Genomic DNA, 17,341 nt, shown 5'->3' with positions numbered 1-17,341 from the left:
ATCTGTTGTGGTCACGTGACCTTGAGTGTCGGGGAGCCGCGTTTGAATAAAGAAAGAGCCGCATGCGGCTCAAGAGCCACGGGTTGGCCACTGCTGATTTATACAGTGGCAGGATTACAATCTCGTCCCTTGTCTCCATTGCCCGTTTTATGCATGCTAACACCTTATTAGCTTTTGTTGCTGCATTTTGACATTGCGTACTGCTACTAAGTTTATTGTCGATGAGCACTCCCAAATCTTTTTCAACTAGTGTTATCCCTACATTTTCCCCATTTAGTTTATAGGATGCCTGAATGTTATTAGTCCCAAAGTGCATAACTTTACATTTGTCTGTATTGAACCTCATTCTCCATTTATCTGCCCAGGCCTCAAGTCTAGATAAGTCATTCTGCAGAGACTCAACATCCTTGTATGAATTAATTACTCTACATAAATTAGTATCATCTGCGAAAATTGACACTGTGCTTTCCAGTCCCTCTCCTAGGTCATTAATGAATATGTTAACAATGGTCCAAGTACTGAACCCTGCGGTATTCCACTGAGCAATGAAGCCAGTTATTCACCCAAGTACAAATAGTGTCACCTACCCCAAGCTCCCTTAATTTGAGAATTAGTCTCTTACGTGGAACTTTGTCAAAGGCCTTAGCAAAGTCCAAAAAGATCACATCCACTGCTTGACCCTGATCAATATTATCGCTCACTTTCTCGTAGAAGCTTATTAAGTTAGTTTGACAGGACCTATCCTTCACAAAACCATGCTGATTCCTAGTAATAATTTGGAGGTATCCCAGTACTCAAGTATGCTGTCCCTTAATAAACCTTCTAGAAATTTCCCCACTATAGATGTCAAACTTACTGATCTGCAGTTACCAAGGTGAGTTTTAATACCCTTTTTAAATATTGGGACTACCTCTGCTATACGCCAGTCCTTTGGTATTGTTCCTGATCTAATTGACTCTCTGAAAATCAAATATAAGGGTCTCGATATCTCTACATAAGTTCCATAAGAACCCTGGGGTGGAGTCCATCAGGCCCAGGAGATTTATTTATCTTAATTTTACTTAGTCTCTCCTGGACTACTTCCTCGTTTAACCAAGTACCTAGCATCGGGTCGTTATCGTAGCTTATGTTATGCTCTACTCTCGTCAACCAATCCTCATTTGTGAATACTGATGAAAAGAATTTATAAAATAAATTTGCTTTTTCCCTATCATCATTAATCAAGACATCCAACTCGCCCCTTAAAGGCCCAATATTCTCCCTTTTTAACCTTTTACTGTTTATGTACTTAAAATAACTTTTTGGGGTTTGTTATACTCTCCTTTGCAATTTGTTTTTTCGTTTTCTATTTTAGCTGCTCTGAATTCTTTTTTGCATTTTTTGTTACATTCCTTGTAGAAATGGAATGATTCCACCATTCCGTCAGACTTAAATGCTTTGAAAACACGCCTTTTTTTAGCCATTTGTTCCTTGACCCTCTTATTAAGCCACATCGGTTTGTATTTACTACTCCTATTTTTGTTGACTTTGGGAATATATAAATGAGTGTACTTATTGAGCGTAGTTGTAAAAACATCCCACACATCAGCAGTATTCTTACCATGAAATACAATTTCCCAGTTGATGTCCCTCATTGCTTGTTTCAACAATATGAAATTAGCTTTCTTAAAGTTAAAAGTCTTAGTTAGACCCTTATATTGTTGTTTTTGGAAGTTGATAACGAATGTGATCATATTGTGATCGCTATTTCCTAGGGTCTCCCCTACTTTAGTATTTAATATTATTTCCTCATTATTAGTTAGTACTAGGTCCAGTATAGCCCTATGCCTAGTTGGTTCCTCGATTACCTGGGACAAGTAGTGATCTTTTAGCATGTTTAAGAACCTATTACCACTGGTTGTTTTTACTGGTTCGGTGTTCCAGTTTATATCTGGATAATTAAAGTCCCCAACAATAATGACGTCCCCCATACCTGCAGCTTTTTCGATTTGCTGCAAGAGTAGTAATTCGTCAGACACACTAATATCTGGCGGTTTATAGCATGTCCCTATTAAAAGTTTTTTTTATATCTTTACCCCACCCGAAATCTCAACCCATAATGACTCCACGTTATCTCCAGTCCCCTCATAAATGACCTCTTTTAATTACGGTTTTAAGAAAGGTTTAACATATAGACAAACACCCCCTCCCTTTTTATTAGTCCTATCTCTCCTGAAGTGGGTGTACCCCTCCATGTTTGCCGCCCAGTCGTAAGAATCATCCCACCATGTCTCTGTAATGACCTATTATATCATATTGGTCATTAAGTGCAGTTGTTTTCTGCCCCGTTTTACTTGTTAAGCTTCTTGCATTTGTAATCATACACTTAAGTTTGGTAATTCCCTGATTCGTAAGTTTTGTTGTGGATAACGTTTCCTTAGGAACCTGAGTTTCCCTTAAATTACCATCGCTGACTATTTTTCTCCTTCCCCCCTCTCCACCCTCATTATACTTTATACATCCCATTTTTCTTCGCTCTCTAGTTGTCCCACTAATTCTTTCTAATCCCTGCCCCCAGGCACCTAGTTTAAAATCTCCTCCAACCTTCTAACCATCCTTTCCCCCCCAGCACCACTGCCCCCTCCTCATTCAGGTGCAATCCATCGCGACAAAAAAGATGGGGCCTGACTGAGAAGTCCGCCCAGTGTTCTAAGAACACAAACCCCTCTTTACTGCACCAGTCCCTGCGCCAAACATTTACCTCCCTAATCTCCCTCTCCCTCCCTGGACTAGCGCGTGGCACATGTAATATTTCAGAGAATATTACCTTAGATGTCCTTGCCTTTCATTTTTGGCCTAGGTCCCTATAATCTTTCTTAATGACATCCCAATGTAATTAGGATCACAAGCACTTGCCCATGAAGAAAGCTTGGTTCACTGCACTCCTCTGTTGCGTTGTGTTATGTTGTATGGGAAGAAGGCTGCTAGTCACTATTGCATTTTTGCCCGACAAATATTAATTGAAATATTATGTTATACAGTCTCTGTAGCCGGCCTGTAACACAAGAGGTTCTTGGAAGGAGATTCTAAAACCTACAGGAGTCTCTTCTTAGCTGGAGGGAGTGAGGTCACCCTGGTACCATCCTTCATATCTCATAGGCTACTAGAGGGCGTTTGGCCACCCTGGTACCATCCTTCATATCTCATGGGCTGCTAGGGGGAGTGAGGCCATCCTGGTACCATCTTTCTTATTTCATGGACTGCTAGAGGGAGTGATGACACCCAGGTACCATCCTTCTTATCTCATGGGCTGCTAGACGGGGTGAGGCCACCCTGGTACTATCCTTCATATCTCATGGGCTGCTAGAGGGAGAGAGGCCACCCTGATACCATCCTCCTTATCTCATATTCTTCTAGAGGGATTGAGGCCTTCCTGGTTCCATCCTTCATATCTCATGGGCTGCTAGAGGGGGTGAGGCCACCCTGGTACCATCCTTCTTATTTCATGGGCTGCTAGAGGGAGTGATGCCACTCTGATACCATCCTCCTTATCTCATATTCTTCTAGAGGGAGTGAGGCCTCCCTGTTACTATCCTTCTTATCTCATGGCCTGCTAGAGGGAATGAGGCCACCCTGGTACCAATTTTTTGCAATTTTTTTAATGCTAATTTTACAACTTCACCATTACTGTATCTTAGAATTTTATATAGACTTGAAAATGAATGGTCATTTATTGTATCTTTAAGCCCTTTAGCAATGGCCTGGTGACGGTCATGGTCCCACAGCTGCGCAGAGAGAACAGTCTTCTGCTCTGGAACGTCTACGACCTTCACTCCCCAGTCCATATATTTGTAGGACACGATGATGTGGTTCTTGAGTTCCAGTGGAGAAAGCAGAAGGAAGGTCTGTCTACTCTCCTGTGTTATCAACATTGTAGATAGTTGTCATTTGTGGGGTAGAAGGACAGGAATTATGATCATCTTAGGACAGTACTGATCTACGAAAGAGTAGTGCGGGGAGAGGGAAAGCACATGGTAACTGCACTGTAATACAGGTTGAGTATCCCATATCCATATATTCCCAAATACGGAATATTCCGAAATACGGACTTTTTTGAGTTAGAGTGAGATAGTGAAACCTTTGTTTTTTGATGTCTCAGTGTACACAAACTTTGTTTAATACACAAAGTTATTAAAAATATTGTATTAAATGACCTTCAGGCTGTGTGTATAAGGTGTATATGAAACATACACGAATTGTGTGAATGTAGACACACTTTGTTTAATGCACAAAGTTATAAAAAATATTGGCTAAAATTACCTTCAGGCTGTGTGTATAAGGTGTATATGTATCATAAATGCATTCTGTGCTTAGATTTAGGTCCCATCACCATGATATCTCACTATGGTATGCAATTATTCCAAAATACGGAAAAATCCCATATCCAAAATACCTCTGGTCCCAAGCATTTTGGATAAGGGAGACTCAACCTGTACTGCAAAGCACCTGATTAATGCTTTACACAGGTGTTATCACTGTTACCCTCATGGGATACTGTTAGCCCTGTGGACTGGTCTACACTGGACAATTAAAGGAAAACTCTGCTTCTGTAATGATAAACTCCCATATGAAGATCATCTTTATGGTATCAGCAATGTGCAGTAGTCATCGGTAATTAACTTTGCAAGTAATCAATTGCACCTTTGCTTTTATCTGTAACATGCACTAGCCAGATAAAATCCTGCTGATTGGTCACTTTGATTTTGGTGCAATTTACATATATTGAGCAATGCTGGCAAATAACCCACAGTGAAGGCCATTCATGGCACACTAAACATGTTAGGCACAGAGCAAAACGCTCTTAGGTGTTGTAACCGGACGGTCCCGTACGAAAGCCCTCACCGCTTTCGCGTCCCGTCCCCAGTACACAGAATGGATGTTTAGGTCACACGAGACCTGGCCACATAGGGGATTCCCGCTTACCGTCAGTAACCGCCTGTTACTGACTCCACCCACTGCGCAGTGGGCGGGTTTACGCTGCCAACACCAAACTCCTAACCTGGCGTGGCGTTTGGAACCACGGATCTGCTCTGTATGCGTCGACACGCTGCCTTACCACACCTGTGTGGTGTTGACGAATCCCCAAACGTTGCTTGCCCAAGCACAGCGCGGTAGCAGGCAGAAGGCGGAGCTTGGAGACGCTGGTTACACCCTGGACAGCCGGTGAACGGAGCTAGGTTTTGCCTAGCCCTGCTGGTCACAAGATGAAGCGGTCGTCTTTTGGCAGAAGATCTTTATTTGCCCAAATAGTTCTGAAAAGAACTTCAGCAATACAGCAGATGTTTACAGCAGAAGAAAATGGTATAATACACCCTGAAGCTCACAGGCCTCCTCTTTTTATACAGTAAAATCACAAACCACAGTCCTTTCCATCCAATCAGGATATCTTGCAACATTTAAACAAATTACATTTTAAAAGGATACAAGTGCATGAAGCAATTTCCTCCTTCCTGTCACACACAAAGTTCTTGTAATTTGAACATAAATCTGCATAGTATATAATGCAGCCTAGGAAATGTTACATTAAACTGTTACAGAAACTCACTAGTTTGCATTCGTAAAGCACAATCTGATTAACATCTTCCGGTCTCTCACAACTCCATGCAAAGTGTCTCAAAGAAAATGTTTGCCCACCAAAAGTCACCTTTTTCTTGCTGGAGCTAGTACAATTCATACCCCTTTTCCACTATCTAGCACGGGTCGCAGCCGGGAACCTGACACGGCTGCGACCTGTGCTAGAGCCCCTTCTACACTGCGCTCACCAACCCGGCATATTGCCGAGTTGGTGATGCTGCTGGTGACGCGGCAGGGGCGCATGATCTCCCAGCGCCGCCCTTCCATAGTCTGTGAACGGGAGCCGTGTTGCATCGACTCGGCTTCCGTTTACACTATACAGCTTACCGGGTTGAACACGTGTTCAACCCGGCAAGCTACCCGGGTAGTATTCCCGGATCACTTGATCCGGGAATTTGCAGGGGGGGGTGGGGGGCGTTTCCAATAGAAAAAAACACGGGTAAATGCGCACCCCCGCAATTTTTGGAGGATTGAGAGCACATTTTGGGATTTGTCTGCCTCCTAGCTCACTTGGGGGCTCTTCTAGCAAATATGTACCTCATATGTGGAGATCTATGATGGTATGCAGGTTCTATGTTCTAGATATGAAAAGGTGCAATGTCATGTTTTCTGTCTGTTACTGTACAGTTTGATCAGTGAAGCTTTTTGTATTTTCAGGACTGAAGGACTATCAGTTGGTGACTTGGTCGAGGGACCAGACGCTGCGCATGTGGAGGGTGGATGCCCAGCTGCAGAGGGTAGGATGTGTTTACCCTTATCTAGCCTAGCATTCAGCTTGAAAGGTGCTACGTGTCACCTGTTCTTTGTGGCAGACGAGAAAATTGCTGCGAAAACAACTTTTCACGGGTATTTAAGCTCCTGTTTCTCTAGCATCCATAAGGGATATTGGGGGAATCTAGTATGATGGGGTATAGACAGGGTCCAAAGGAGCCAATGCACTTTAAATTTCTTCAACTGGGTGTGCTGGCTCCTCCACTCTATGCCCCCTCCCACAGGCAGTTTAGAAAAAAGTGCCCTCAGGAGAGGATGCGCACTCTGCAGCTCCAGAACGTTTTCTTCAATTTCTTTTAATCTTTTATTATTTTCGGGATGCTGTCTGGGCAACAGCATACCTGCACCGTGGCAGTTAGGGTGGGGACGGTCACCGGCCTTACGAAGTGCAGAGCCGCTTCCCTGCTGCAGGACAACCGTCCTGAGGGGTTGTTGTTCAGCGGGGCACTGCGCTTTGGCTGTCACAGCCGCAGCACGCCGCACACCCCTAACGCTGCCTGAAGGTGGTGAGTACAAACTGGGGGCCCCGCTAGAGGCTCCTGTTCCTGGGGATGTTGCTGGATACTGTGGCCCAGAAGGTGTTTCTACTAGAGCACAAGGCGAAAACACTTCAGGTGATGGTCCGCATGGTGCTCTGGCCTACTCAAGTGTCTTTCCATCTCTGCATAACATTGTTTGGAAAAATGGTTGCCTCATACAAGGCGATCCAGTATGGGAGGTTCCATGCCAGAACATTTCAATTGGATCTCCTGAGCAAGTGGTCCGGGTCGCATCTCCAGATGCACCGGATGATTCAGCTGTCACCTCAGGCCCTGATTTCTCTCCTGTGGTGGCTACAGTCCTCCAATCTCCTAGAAGACCGGCGTTTCGGGATTCAGGATTGGACCCTCCTCACGACGGATGCAGGTCTACTGGGATGGGGAGCTGTCACCCAAGGGTCGCAGTTCCAGGGCAGGTAGTCAGCCCACGAGGCCCTCCTTCCGATCAACATTCTGGCACTTCAGGCGATCTGCAATGCTCTGCTTCTGGCCTCTCCTCTACTCAAGGATCACGCGATACAGTTACAGTTGGACAACGCTACAGCAGTGGCGTATATCAATCGTCAAGGAAGGACAAAAAGTAGAGCCTGCATGTGGGAGGTGTCAAAGATACTCCTCTGGGTGTAACGGAATGCAAGAGCAATGTCGGCAATCTTCATTCCGGGTGTGGACAAATGGGAGGCGGACTTCCTGAGTCGCCACGATCTCCACCTGGGGGAGTGGGGGCTCCACCATCTGGTGTTCCAACAGATCATCAAAGGTGGGGTTGCCCGCAAATAGACATGATGGCCTCTAGTCTCAACAAGAAACTTCCCTGGTTTTGCTCACGGACAAGGGATCTTCAGGCGAGGGCAGTGGACGCACTGGCGTCGCCTTGGCCGTACCGGCTTGTCTACCTGTTTCCTCCGATTCCATTGCTCCCAAGGGTACTAAAGCGAATCGGAAATCAAGGTGTCCAGGCAATTCTGATTGCCCCGGATTGGCCTCGGAGTGCATGGTAAGCGGATCTTCTGGACATGTCCGTCGAAAACCCTTGGCCTTTACCACTAAGAAGAGATCTTCAACAAGGACCGTTCGTCTACCCAGACTTACAGCGACTTCGTTTGACGGCATAGAGGTTGAGCGGAACATCCTAAAAAAAGGTTATTGCTACCACGGTTGAGGCCAGAAAACCTGTGACGTCAAAACACTATCATCATACCTGGAGGAGATAGTATCCGCCTGCAGTATTTCACTTGCAACGTTTCCTGCAGGTTGGTGTGGATCAGGGCTTACGTCTGGGTTCCATTAAAGTCCAGATTTCAGCCCTGTCCATTTTCTTCCAGAAGAAATTGGCAGTGTTGCTTGAAGTTCAGACCTTCTTGCAAGAGGTGCTCCACAGACAATCACCTTTTGTGCCGCCTATGTCACCCTGGGATTTGGATGTAGTTTTGGCATTTCTACAGTCCTGGTTTGAACCTCTGATGATGGTAGAAGATAAGTACCTCACGTGGAAGATGGTGATGTTACTGGCCCTGGCTACTGCTCGACGTGTTTCAGAATTGGGGGCCTTATCATGTAAAAGTCCGTACTTGGTCTTTTACGAGGAGAGAGCTCAGCTCCAGTCTAGACAGAAGTTCCTTCCGTAGGTTGTCTCCGCATTTCATCTAAATCAACCTCTTGTGGTTCCGTCCAGTTCTGACGCTTCTGCTCCTCCGGAGGCATTGGATGTTGTGCGTGCCTTGAAGATCTAGGTCAAGCGCACAGCTCAGGTCAGAAATACGGATTCCTTGTTCGTGCTCTATGATGCGCAGAAAATGGGTCGCCCTGCTTCAAAGCAGTCAATTGCTCGTTGGATTAGGCTTACTATTATTATTAACAGTTTCTTATATTGCACAGCATATTCCGTTGCGCTTTACAATTAGAACAACAGTAATAAAACAAAACTGGGCAAAGACAGACAGACATAGTGGTAGGAAGGCCCTGCTCGCAAGCTTACAATCTATAGCGAAATAGGCATTGATACACAAGGATAGATGCTACCTATTGCATAATGATCCACCAGATTGCTAGGTTCTTAATGGGTTGTATGATATGATCACCCAGCAATGTTGGAAGACAATGTGAGGTTATGTGTACTGTACAGAGAGGATGTGATTAGAAAGAGAAGCATTGAAGGTTATGTGGGTGGATCTAGAATTTGATAGGCTTGTCTGAAGAGCTGAGTTTTCAGGGAACGTTTAAAGGTTTGGAGACTAGAGGTGAGTCTTATTGTGCGTGGTAGGGCATTCCACAGAGTGGGTGAAGCACGGATAAAGTCTTGTAATTTTGAGTGGGAACAAGTAATACGTGTGGATGAGAGAGGCAGATCTTGTGCAGAGCAGAGAGGTCTGGTAGGGAGATATTTTGAGATGAGTGAAGGTGTAGTTTGGTTAATAGCCTTGTATGTAAGTTAAAAGTATTTTATATTGAATACGGTAGAATACCGGTAGCCAATGGAGGGACTGACAGAGCGGATCTGCAGACGAGGAAGATTAGCCTTGCAGCTGCATTCAAAATGGATTGTAGTGGTGAGAGCCTATGTTTGGGAAGACCAGTAAGGAGACTCTTGCAATAATCAATGCGGGAGATGATGAGTGCATGAATTAAAGTTTTTGCAGTGTCTTGTGTAAGATAAGGACGTATTTTGGATATGTTTTTTAGATGCATGTAACATGATTTGGAGACATTGAATGTGTGGAACAAAGGACAGTTCAGAGTCAAGGATGACACCTAGGCAGCGAGCTTGTGGGGTAGGGTGGATAGTCGCGTTGTCAACAGTTATGGAGATATCATGTTGGTAACTACTCTTGGCTGGCGGGAAAATAATTCTGTTTTGGAAATGTTGAGTTTGAGGTGGCGAGATGACATCCAAGATGAAATAGCAGACAGGCATTCAGCGACACGGACCAATACAGATGGTGATAAATCTGAGGAGGATAGGTAGATTTGAGTATCATCAGCGTACAAATGATATTGAAATCCGAAGGAGCTGATTAGTTTACCAAGAGATTAGATATAGATTGAGAAAATCAGAGGACCTAAGACTGAGCCTTGCGGTACTCCAACTGATAGAGGTAGAGAAGAGGAGGTAGAATCAGAGAAGTGAACACTGAAAGAGCGATTAGAGAGGTAGGATGAGAACCAAGTAAGGGCTGTGTCCTGAAGACCTAGGAATTTTATTGTTTGTATGAGAAGAGAGTGGTCAACAGCGGAAAAAAAGCAGCAGATAGATCTAGAAGAAGAAGTGTGTAATGGCCATTAGATCTAGCAGTGACTAGATCAATTACTACTTTGGTCAGTGCCGTCTCTGTGGAGTGTTGGGCACGAAAGCCTGACTGAAGTGGGTCTAGTAAATTGTGGGAGTTAAGAAAGTGTGTAAGGCGAGTGTAGGCAACTCTCTCAAGTAGCTTGGAGAGACATGAGAGTTGAGAGACGGGACGGTAGTTAGTGTTTGGGTCAGAATTGTGTTTTTTCAGAATGGGAGTAATCACGGCATGCTTAAACAGAGAAGGAAAGATACCAGTAGAGAGAGAGAGATTACAGATTTTAGTTAAGGTTGGGATAAGGACAGAAGCCAAAGTTTTACTGACTTGTGAGGGTTTAGGATCAAGAGGAGAAGTAGTGGAATAGGAGGATGAAAAGAGTGTTGATACTTCATCTTCACTTGTGGGATCAAATGAAGAGAAAATGCCAGAGGGTTCAGGTAGGGAATTGAGCAGGTCACTGGCTGAGTTAGAGCATACCATTTCATCTTGGATTTTATCAATCTTATCCTTGAAGTAGGAAGCAAGTTCTTGTGCACGGATAGTAGCAAGTGGGGAAGGTGAGGGAGGGTAAAGAAGTGATTTAAATGTATTAAAAAGTCGCTTGGGGTTGGCATGAGAAGAGATGAGAGATTGGAAATATGTTTGTTTGGCAGTGTTCAGGGCCTGACGATAGGAGTGGTAGGTGGTCTTATATGTGATAAAGTCACTTGGATTCCGAGATTTACGCCACTGACGTTCTACTTTACGTGACAGTTTTTGTAGGTGTCTTGTTGATTTAGAGTGCCACGGTTGGCATCTAAGCCTACGTGGAGTGTTATGGAAAGTTGTTGAAAATTTATATTGTTAGTATTTCTGTGGGTTAGAGGAGGCTTGCTAGGTTTTAGTGTCATAGAGTTTAGAGTAATGGAAGAGATTGAGAAGGTGATCAGGTTGTGATCAGAGACAGGGAAAGGAGTGTTAATGAAGTCAGAGACTGAGTAGAGCCTGGTGAATACAAGATCAAGGCAGTGGCCCTCCTGGTGAGTAGAGGAGTCAGACCATTGCGTGAGGCCAAGAGAGGAGGTGAGAGAGGAGTTTGGAGGCATGAACAGATTGTGGACTGTCAAGAGCAATATTGAAATCGCCCATAATGATGGTGGAGATGTCAGAGGATAAGAAGTGTGGGAGCCAGGCAGAAAAATCTTCTAGAAATTGATGTTTGGGTTGCCCAGGAGGGCGATAGATAGCTGCAACACGCAGAGATAAGGGGGTGAAAATTCTGATAGAGTGAACATCAAACGATGTGAATGTGAGTGATGGAACCTGAGGTAGAACTGTATATGTGAAAATTTGGGACAGTAATATTCCAACCCCACCACCTTTACAGTTACCAGGCCTGGATGTGTGTGTGAAGTGGAAACCACAGTGTAACAGTGCTGCAGGAGAGGCCGTGTCTGATTGTGTGAGCCATGTTTCTGTGATAGCCAGCAGATTAAAGTTGTGAGAAATAAAGAGGTCATGGATGGATGTTAGTTTGATACAAATAGAGCGTGCATTCAATAAGGCACAATTTAGTGACTTGGAGGGGGATGGGAGACGTGATATTTATGAGATTAGATGGATTTCTATGTTGTTTTGAAACAGCTGAGTGTGAGTGGGGCAGGTGGTTGGGGATCGGTATGAAATACCTCCAATCAAAATCCGACGTTCAAAATCCCGACACCAATTGACCGATGGTCAAAATCCTGACATGGACAAAATACTGACATTTAAAATACCGACATGTAAAATGCCGACAGGTCAAAATACGAACATGCGGTTTTTGTTGTTTTTGTGTGTGTATGTCGACATAAGTCAACATGGACACCATATAAAGTGTACCGCGTCCCCTCACATGGCTCGCTGCGCTCGCCATGCTTCGGGCACGGTGCCTCGCTGCGCTCGGCACACTATTATATTCCTCCTCCAGGTCCACTGGGATGGTAAAGTATGAACAAGTCGGTTTCAATTAAAAAAATAATGAAAAACTCATGTCGGTATTTTGACCTGTCGGCATTTTACGTGTCTGTATTTTGACCTTGTCGGTATTTTAAATGTCGGTATTTTGTCCATGTCGGGATTTTGACCTTGTCGGGATTTTGACCATCGGTCAATTGGTGTCGGGATTTTGAACGTCGGGATTTTGATTGGAGGTAAACTGACTGCATCCCGGTGGTTGGGGCCTGGATTTGGTGATATGTCACCAGCTAATAAAAGCAGAAGAGTGAGATAAATATTGGTGGATGTTTGCAAGTGTTTATTATGGTGGCTGATTGTGGTTGTCAAAGTAATAGTAGAGAGGTAAGTATAAGTATAAAGCTCATGAGTGTTTAGAAGAGGGGAGTGGATAATAGAAGCTGTATTGTGCACAGAGGGGTGAGTTGTAGGGTGAGTGTAGAATGTGTTAAATTTGGTTAGAATTCCATGAATTGAAATAACAAAGTTTGGTAAACATGCTGTAGTTGTTTGTGAGTTAATATTGGGTTATGTGGTTTTAGAGTAATATGTTTAAATTTTAAGTTACCTTTCCTTGATGTTGCTCAATGTTTCTTCAGCTGTTTTTTTAACTGCTCATATAGCACACTTCGTTAATCCACACTTCCAACAGTCCTATGTGTCGGCAGCCTTACCTGTTCCTAAGTCTCTGAAGGCCCACTCTACTAGATCAGTGGGCTCTTCCTGGGCGGCTTACTGAAAAAATTAGGAATAATTCGTGCGCAATGACTTCAGCAGCTGGTAATGTCTCAAAGACTCCCAGAGGTTTCCTTCACCCCTCACCAACACAGTGCACAACAGAAAAAATATGGAGACTGAGACTTAACTAGCGCTTCTTTTTCCTGCTGGTGCTTGTTTTCCACAGGCTTCCGTCACTCACATAGGAGTATCATAGAAATATAAATATAAAGTGCATATAGTGAAATACCATTTTAATAGCATACATATATGACACACATCTTTAAAATACAAAAAGGTCAGATATTGCACAAATCCCTTCAAGCAGCAAAAGAAAGACAGGCTAATTACCAGATCACTCAGAACTGTGGTTAAACAGTTCTAAAAGCGCATGGAAGATGGTATAGGGATTTCCGGATAGTCCCACCACACACACGTTAGGTCTTACTGGATACTGGTCCTTAAGTCCGTCCTTAGGCTTGTCAGGAGGTAACCTACGCGTTTCCACCCCGGGCTGGGGTCTTTATCAAGGTTCAAAAGTCTGAATACTGACCTCCCCATTCAGACTGCTATTTAAATATACACAGCACCAATAGGAATCCTAATCGCCCAGCTGGACCCTATACATAACAAAAACTACCAGTCCCATGGTCCTCTGCTGTAGGCGTCCCTATCGTCATGGACCCCAGCCCGGGGTGGAAACGAATAGGTTACCTCCTGACAAGCCTAAGGACGGACTTAAGGACCAGTATCCAGTAAGACCTAACGTGTGTGTGGTGGGACTATCCGGAAATCCCTATACCATCTTCCATGCGCTTTTAGAACGGTTTAACCACAGTTCTGAGTGATCTGGTAATTAGCTTGTCTTTCTTTTGCTGCTTGAAGGGATTTGTGCAATATCTGACCTTTTTGTATTTTAAAGATGTGTGTCTCATATGTATGCTACTAAAATGCTATTTCACTATATGCACTTTATATTTATATTTCTATGATACTCCTATGTGAGTGACGGAAGCCTGTGGAAAACAAGCACCAGCAGGAATAAGAAGCGCTAGTTAAGTCTCAGCTTCCTGGGTGGCTGCCCATGGAGTCTCGGCCTTGCAACTATGCCGAGCTAATACCTGGTCAGGGAAGAACACTTTTGTGAAGTTCTACAAATTTGATACCCTGGCCAAAGAGGATGCCCAGTTTGGGCAGGCGGTGCTGCAGCAGTCTCTGCATGTTCGGGAAGCTTTGGGACGTCCCCATCGTACTAGTTTCCCCCAATATCCCTTATGGATGCTAGAGAAAATAGGATTTAATACCTACCGGTAAATCCTTTTCTCATAGTCCATAAGGGATATTGGGCGCCCGCCTCAGTGCCTGGACTTTTCTGCAGGTTCTTGTTCTATTGTTACCTGTTCAGCTGTTGCTGCTGTTGTATGTTAGTGGTGTGCTGGTGTGTAAATCTCACCACTCATTGTTATGTTCCTTCTCACAAGTACTGTATGTCCTTTCCCCTTCGGGCACATTTTTACCTATAACTGCCTGTGGGAGGGGGCATAGAGGGGAGGAGCCAGCACACCCAGTTGAAGAAATTTAAAGTGCACTGGCTCCTTTTGGACCCCGTCTATACCCCATCGTACTAGATTCCCCAATATCGCTTATGGACTACCAGAAAAGGATTTACAGGTAGGTATTAAGATCCAATTTTTTTGACTTGTACAATTCCAAATGGGTTTCCTGCGAAAATTCTTGCAATGAAAAGTGTAAGGGAAAATGGGGAAATAAGCCTATACCCCCAAAAATGTCAAAATAACGTAAGATAACAGAAGAGAAGTGTACTAGAGATCACATTTAAAGAGTTTTTGGGGACTTATATTGTGTGAAATGATAGTAAGCAAGCTTTTTTGTGCAGAATAAATGCTCTCATTAAATTAGGGGGTACATGAAAATGGGGATAAGTATATATTTGGGTTATTTTAGGGTACTTTAAAAAAAAAAAAAAAAAGTGGAAACAGATTGACTACTCCTACATGTAAGCCTAAAAACACCTGTCTCACTCATAAAGCACCCCAATATACCTGTCCTATTCCTTGAACCCCAAATTCCCTCACTTTGCACTTTTTCACCCCAAAACTGACACGTCATTGTTGGCCAATTCAAAATAATTAACAACTTCAATGTGCCTAATAATTAGTCATTAAGGGGCGTCCCAGGGGTTCTGAACCAAATCCAAACCTTTTTTACCTTAAAATAGGGATTTTTCCCAACTTTTCACCTGCTCAGAGTAGGTGAAGTGAAATTTGCTAAAAAAAAAAATGATCACAGATAAATTTTCACGGTTAATTGAATAGTGTGTAATCGTGAGTCGCGGGAAAAGTCACGGCTAATTGAATTCCCCCCCTATGTGAGAAGAGGTCACCATAAATCCTGCAATATGAATGCTTCATTCAAGCATTTTATAGTATGAAGCGGGAAGGAAACAAGGAACAGAGTGATTGCAGGTCAGGTACTATTATATTACAAACTGCACACTGTAAAGCAATCATGCAGACCACGTCAGTTGCAGGTGATATGTGAGTTAGCAGTATACGACTGTTTGTGTTCCTGCCATTTAAATCACAAGATTGGCACTGCAGAGGGGATATCAGGTCTGTGTAACTTGCTGGAACGAGGCTTCAAAAAGGTATAAATCCAAACCTGTGGACCTTGGACTTGTGGCTTTAGTGCTCACTTGGGCAAAACAGACAATTTGTGCCCCTCTAGTTACTAGGCTGTGACGTTCTCCCTGATACAGTGGTAGAACACAGCAAGTTACATTGAAACCATATCTGTATATAACAGGAGACGGGAAACAGTAGATGTGTGAACTAGCTGGATATGTGTACAGTACTTTTAGTGGACTGGGAACTGGAAGGTGTGACTTTGTGATCCCTACGCTCACTCTTATGCTCACTTCTAGCTGTGTGCTAATGATGACATGGACCCAGTCGATGAGATGATGGATGGATTAACCTTGATGCCAGAGCAAGAAAAGTCCCTTCAGCCTCAAGAGCAGATGTCTGTCCCCTCGGAAGAGGAGGGTAGGTGACAATATGGAGCCTGGCGTGATACCATGACCTATCTTCTGTGTGAGTCTGCACGAAGACCCCAAGTGCCCAGTATCATTTCACCCTTCTAGTTCCACCCTCGTAGAGTCCTACATAAAAACTTCTCCTGTCCTAGATTGTCACCCGTATATAGAATCTGCATGGCGTGATTTATTAATGTTGTATAAAACGTTATATTTTATTCATTTTTATTATTTTACCGCCTCATCTGCGGTCACTCACTCCGATGCTGGTGGAAAGGGGGTGGTGGTATGTCCATTTGCAGGGTGGGGTAATAGGTGCATGAAGGGTCTGATGTGAAGTTGGAAGCGTATGCATTCGCTCTAAACCTGCAGATATATTATTTTCATCACGAGTGAATGAAAGGAGAAAAAAAATAATATTAAAATGATGCTTGCCAAATCTTGTAACAGGCAGAGAAAGGTACTGGTACGGACATCTGCATCTCTGTGCGGATTAGCCCCTTTCTGCAATTGCAGTACTTGGTCTGCGTTTTCTCTTCCCTTCCCCTTCTTGCTTCTAAAAGTGTAAGGAGACTCGCATGCCAAATCTGCATGTGGACATAGACGTAAACTCTTTTATCGTGTTCTTGTGCATTACATATTTATATGGGTTGGGTACAGGATGCCGGCTGTCATAATACAGACGCTGGTATCACGACTGTTTGAAATGCCGACAGGCGTGCAGAAGTCTGCTAATCGTAATCATCTCCCCTCCCTGCAGCCAAAATCTAACCCTCTGTTCCTGCAGCCCAACCCTAACCTCCCCTCCCCACAGCCTAAACCTAACCTCCCTGCAACCTAATTCTAACCTCCCCCACCCGCAGCCTAAACCTAACCTCCCCGCAACCTAACTGTAACTTCCCCTCCCCGCAGCCTAAACCTAACCTCCCCGCAACCTAACTCTAACCTCCCCTCCCCGCAGCTTAAACCTAACCTCCCCGGGATACTTACGTTCAGGATCCCGCCTGTTGGGATGTCTGTGCAGGTATTCAGACGGGTGTGAGCGCCGGCATTCAGACTCGTGGGATACCAACTATATCATATATATATATATATATATATATGTATATATACACACACACACACACACACACACACACACACAGTCATGTCCATAAATATTGGGACATCGACACAATTCTCATATTTTGGGCTCTATACACCACCTCAATGGATTTGAAATGAAACAAACAAGATGTGCTTTAACTGCAGACTTTCCGCTTTAATTTGAGGGTATTTACAGCCTAATCAGGCGAACGGTGTAGGAATTACAACGGTTTCTATATGTGCCTCCCACTTTTTAAGGGACCAAAAGTAATGGGACAATCGACTCAAAAGCTATTTCA

The 17,341-nt window shown here is 44.0% G+C and overlaps 1 protein-coding gene across 5 annotated transcripts in view; it reads left to right on the top strand.

Moving 5' to 3' along the window:
• Positions 1-17,341, top strand: part of WDR59 (WD repeat domain 59) — a 136,091-nt gene that overhangs the window by 62,865 nt on the left and 55,885 nt on the right. For all 5 annotated transcript variants that reach the window (XM_063945591.1, XM_063945594.1, XM_063945592.1 and 2 more), the window contains exons 10-12: positions 3,726-3,882; positions 6,271-6,350; positions 15,846-15,966. In XM_063945591.1, coding sequence (XP_063801661.1) covers positions 3,726-3,882; positions 6,271-6,350; positions 15,846-15,966 — 358 coding nt within the window. The remainder of the gene's footprint in view (positions 1-3,725; positions 3,883-6,270; positions 6,351-15,845; positions 15,967-17,341) is intronic.

The sequence above is a fragment of the Pseudophryne corroboree genome, chromosome 11, assembly GCF_028390025.1.
Source record: "Pseudophryne corroboree isolate aPseCor3 chromosome 11, aPseCor3.hap2, whole genome shotgun sequence".
Taxonomy (NCBI): domain Eukaryota; kingdom Metazoa; phylum Chordata; class Amphibia; order Anura; family Myobatrachidae; genus Pseudophryne; species Pseudophryne corroboree.
Note: the sequence above shows the minus strand (reverse complement) of the source record. Positions and strands in the feature narration are given on the sequence as shown.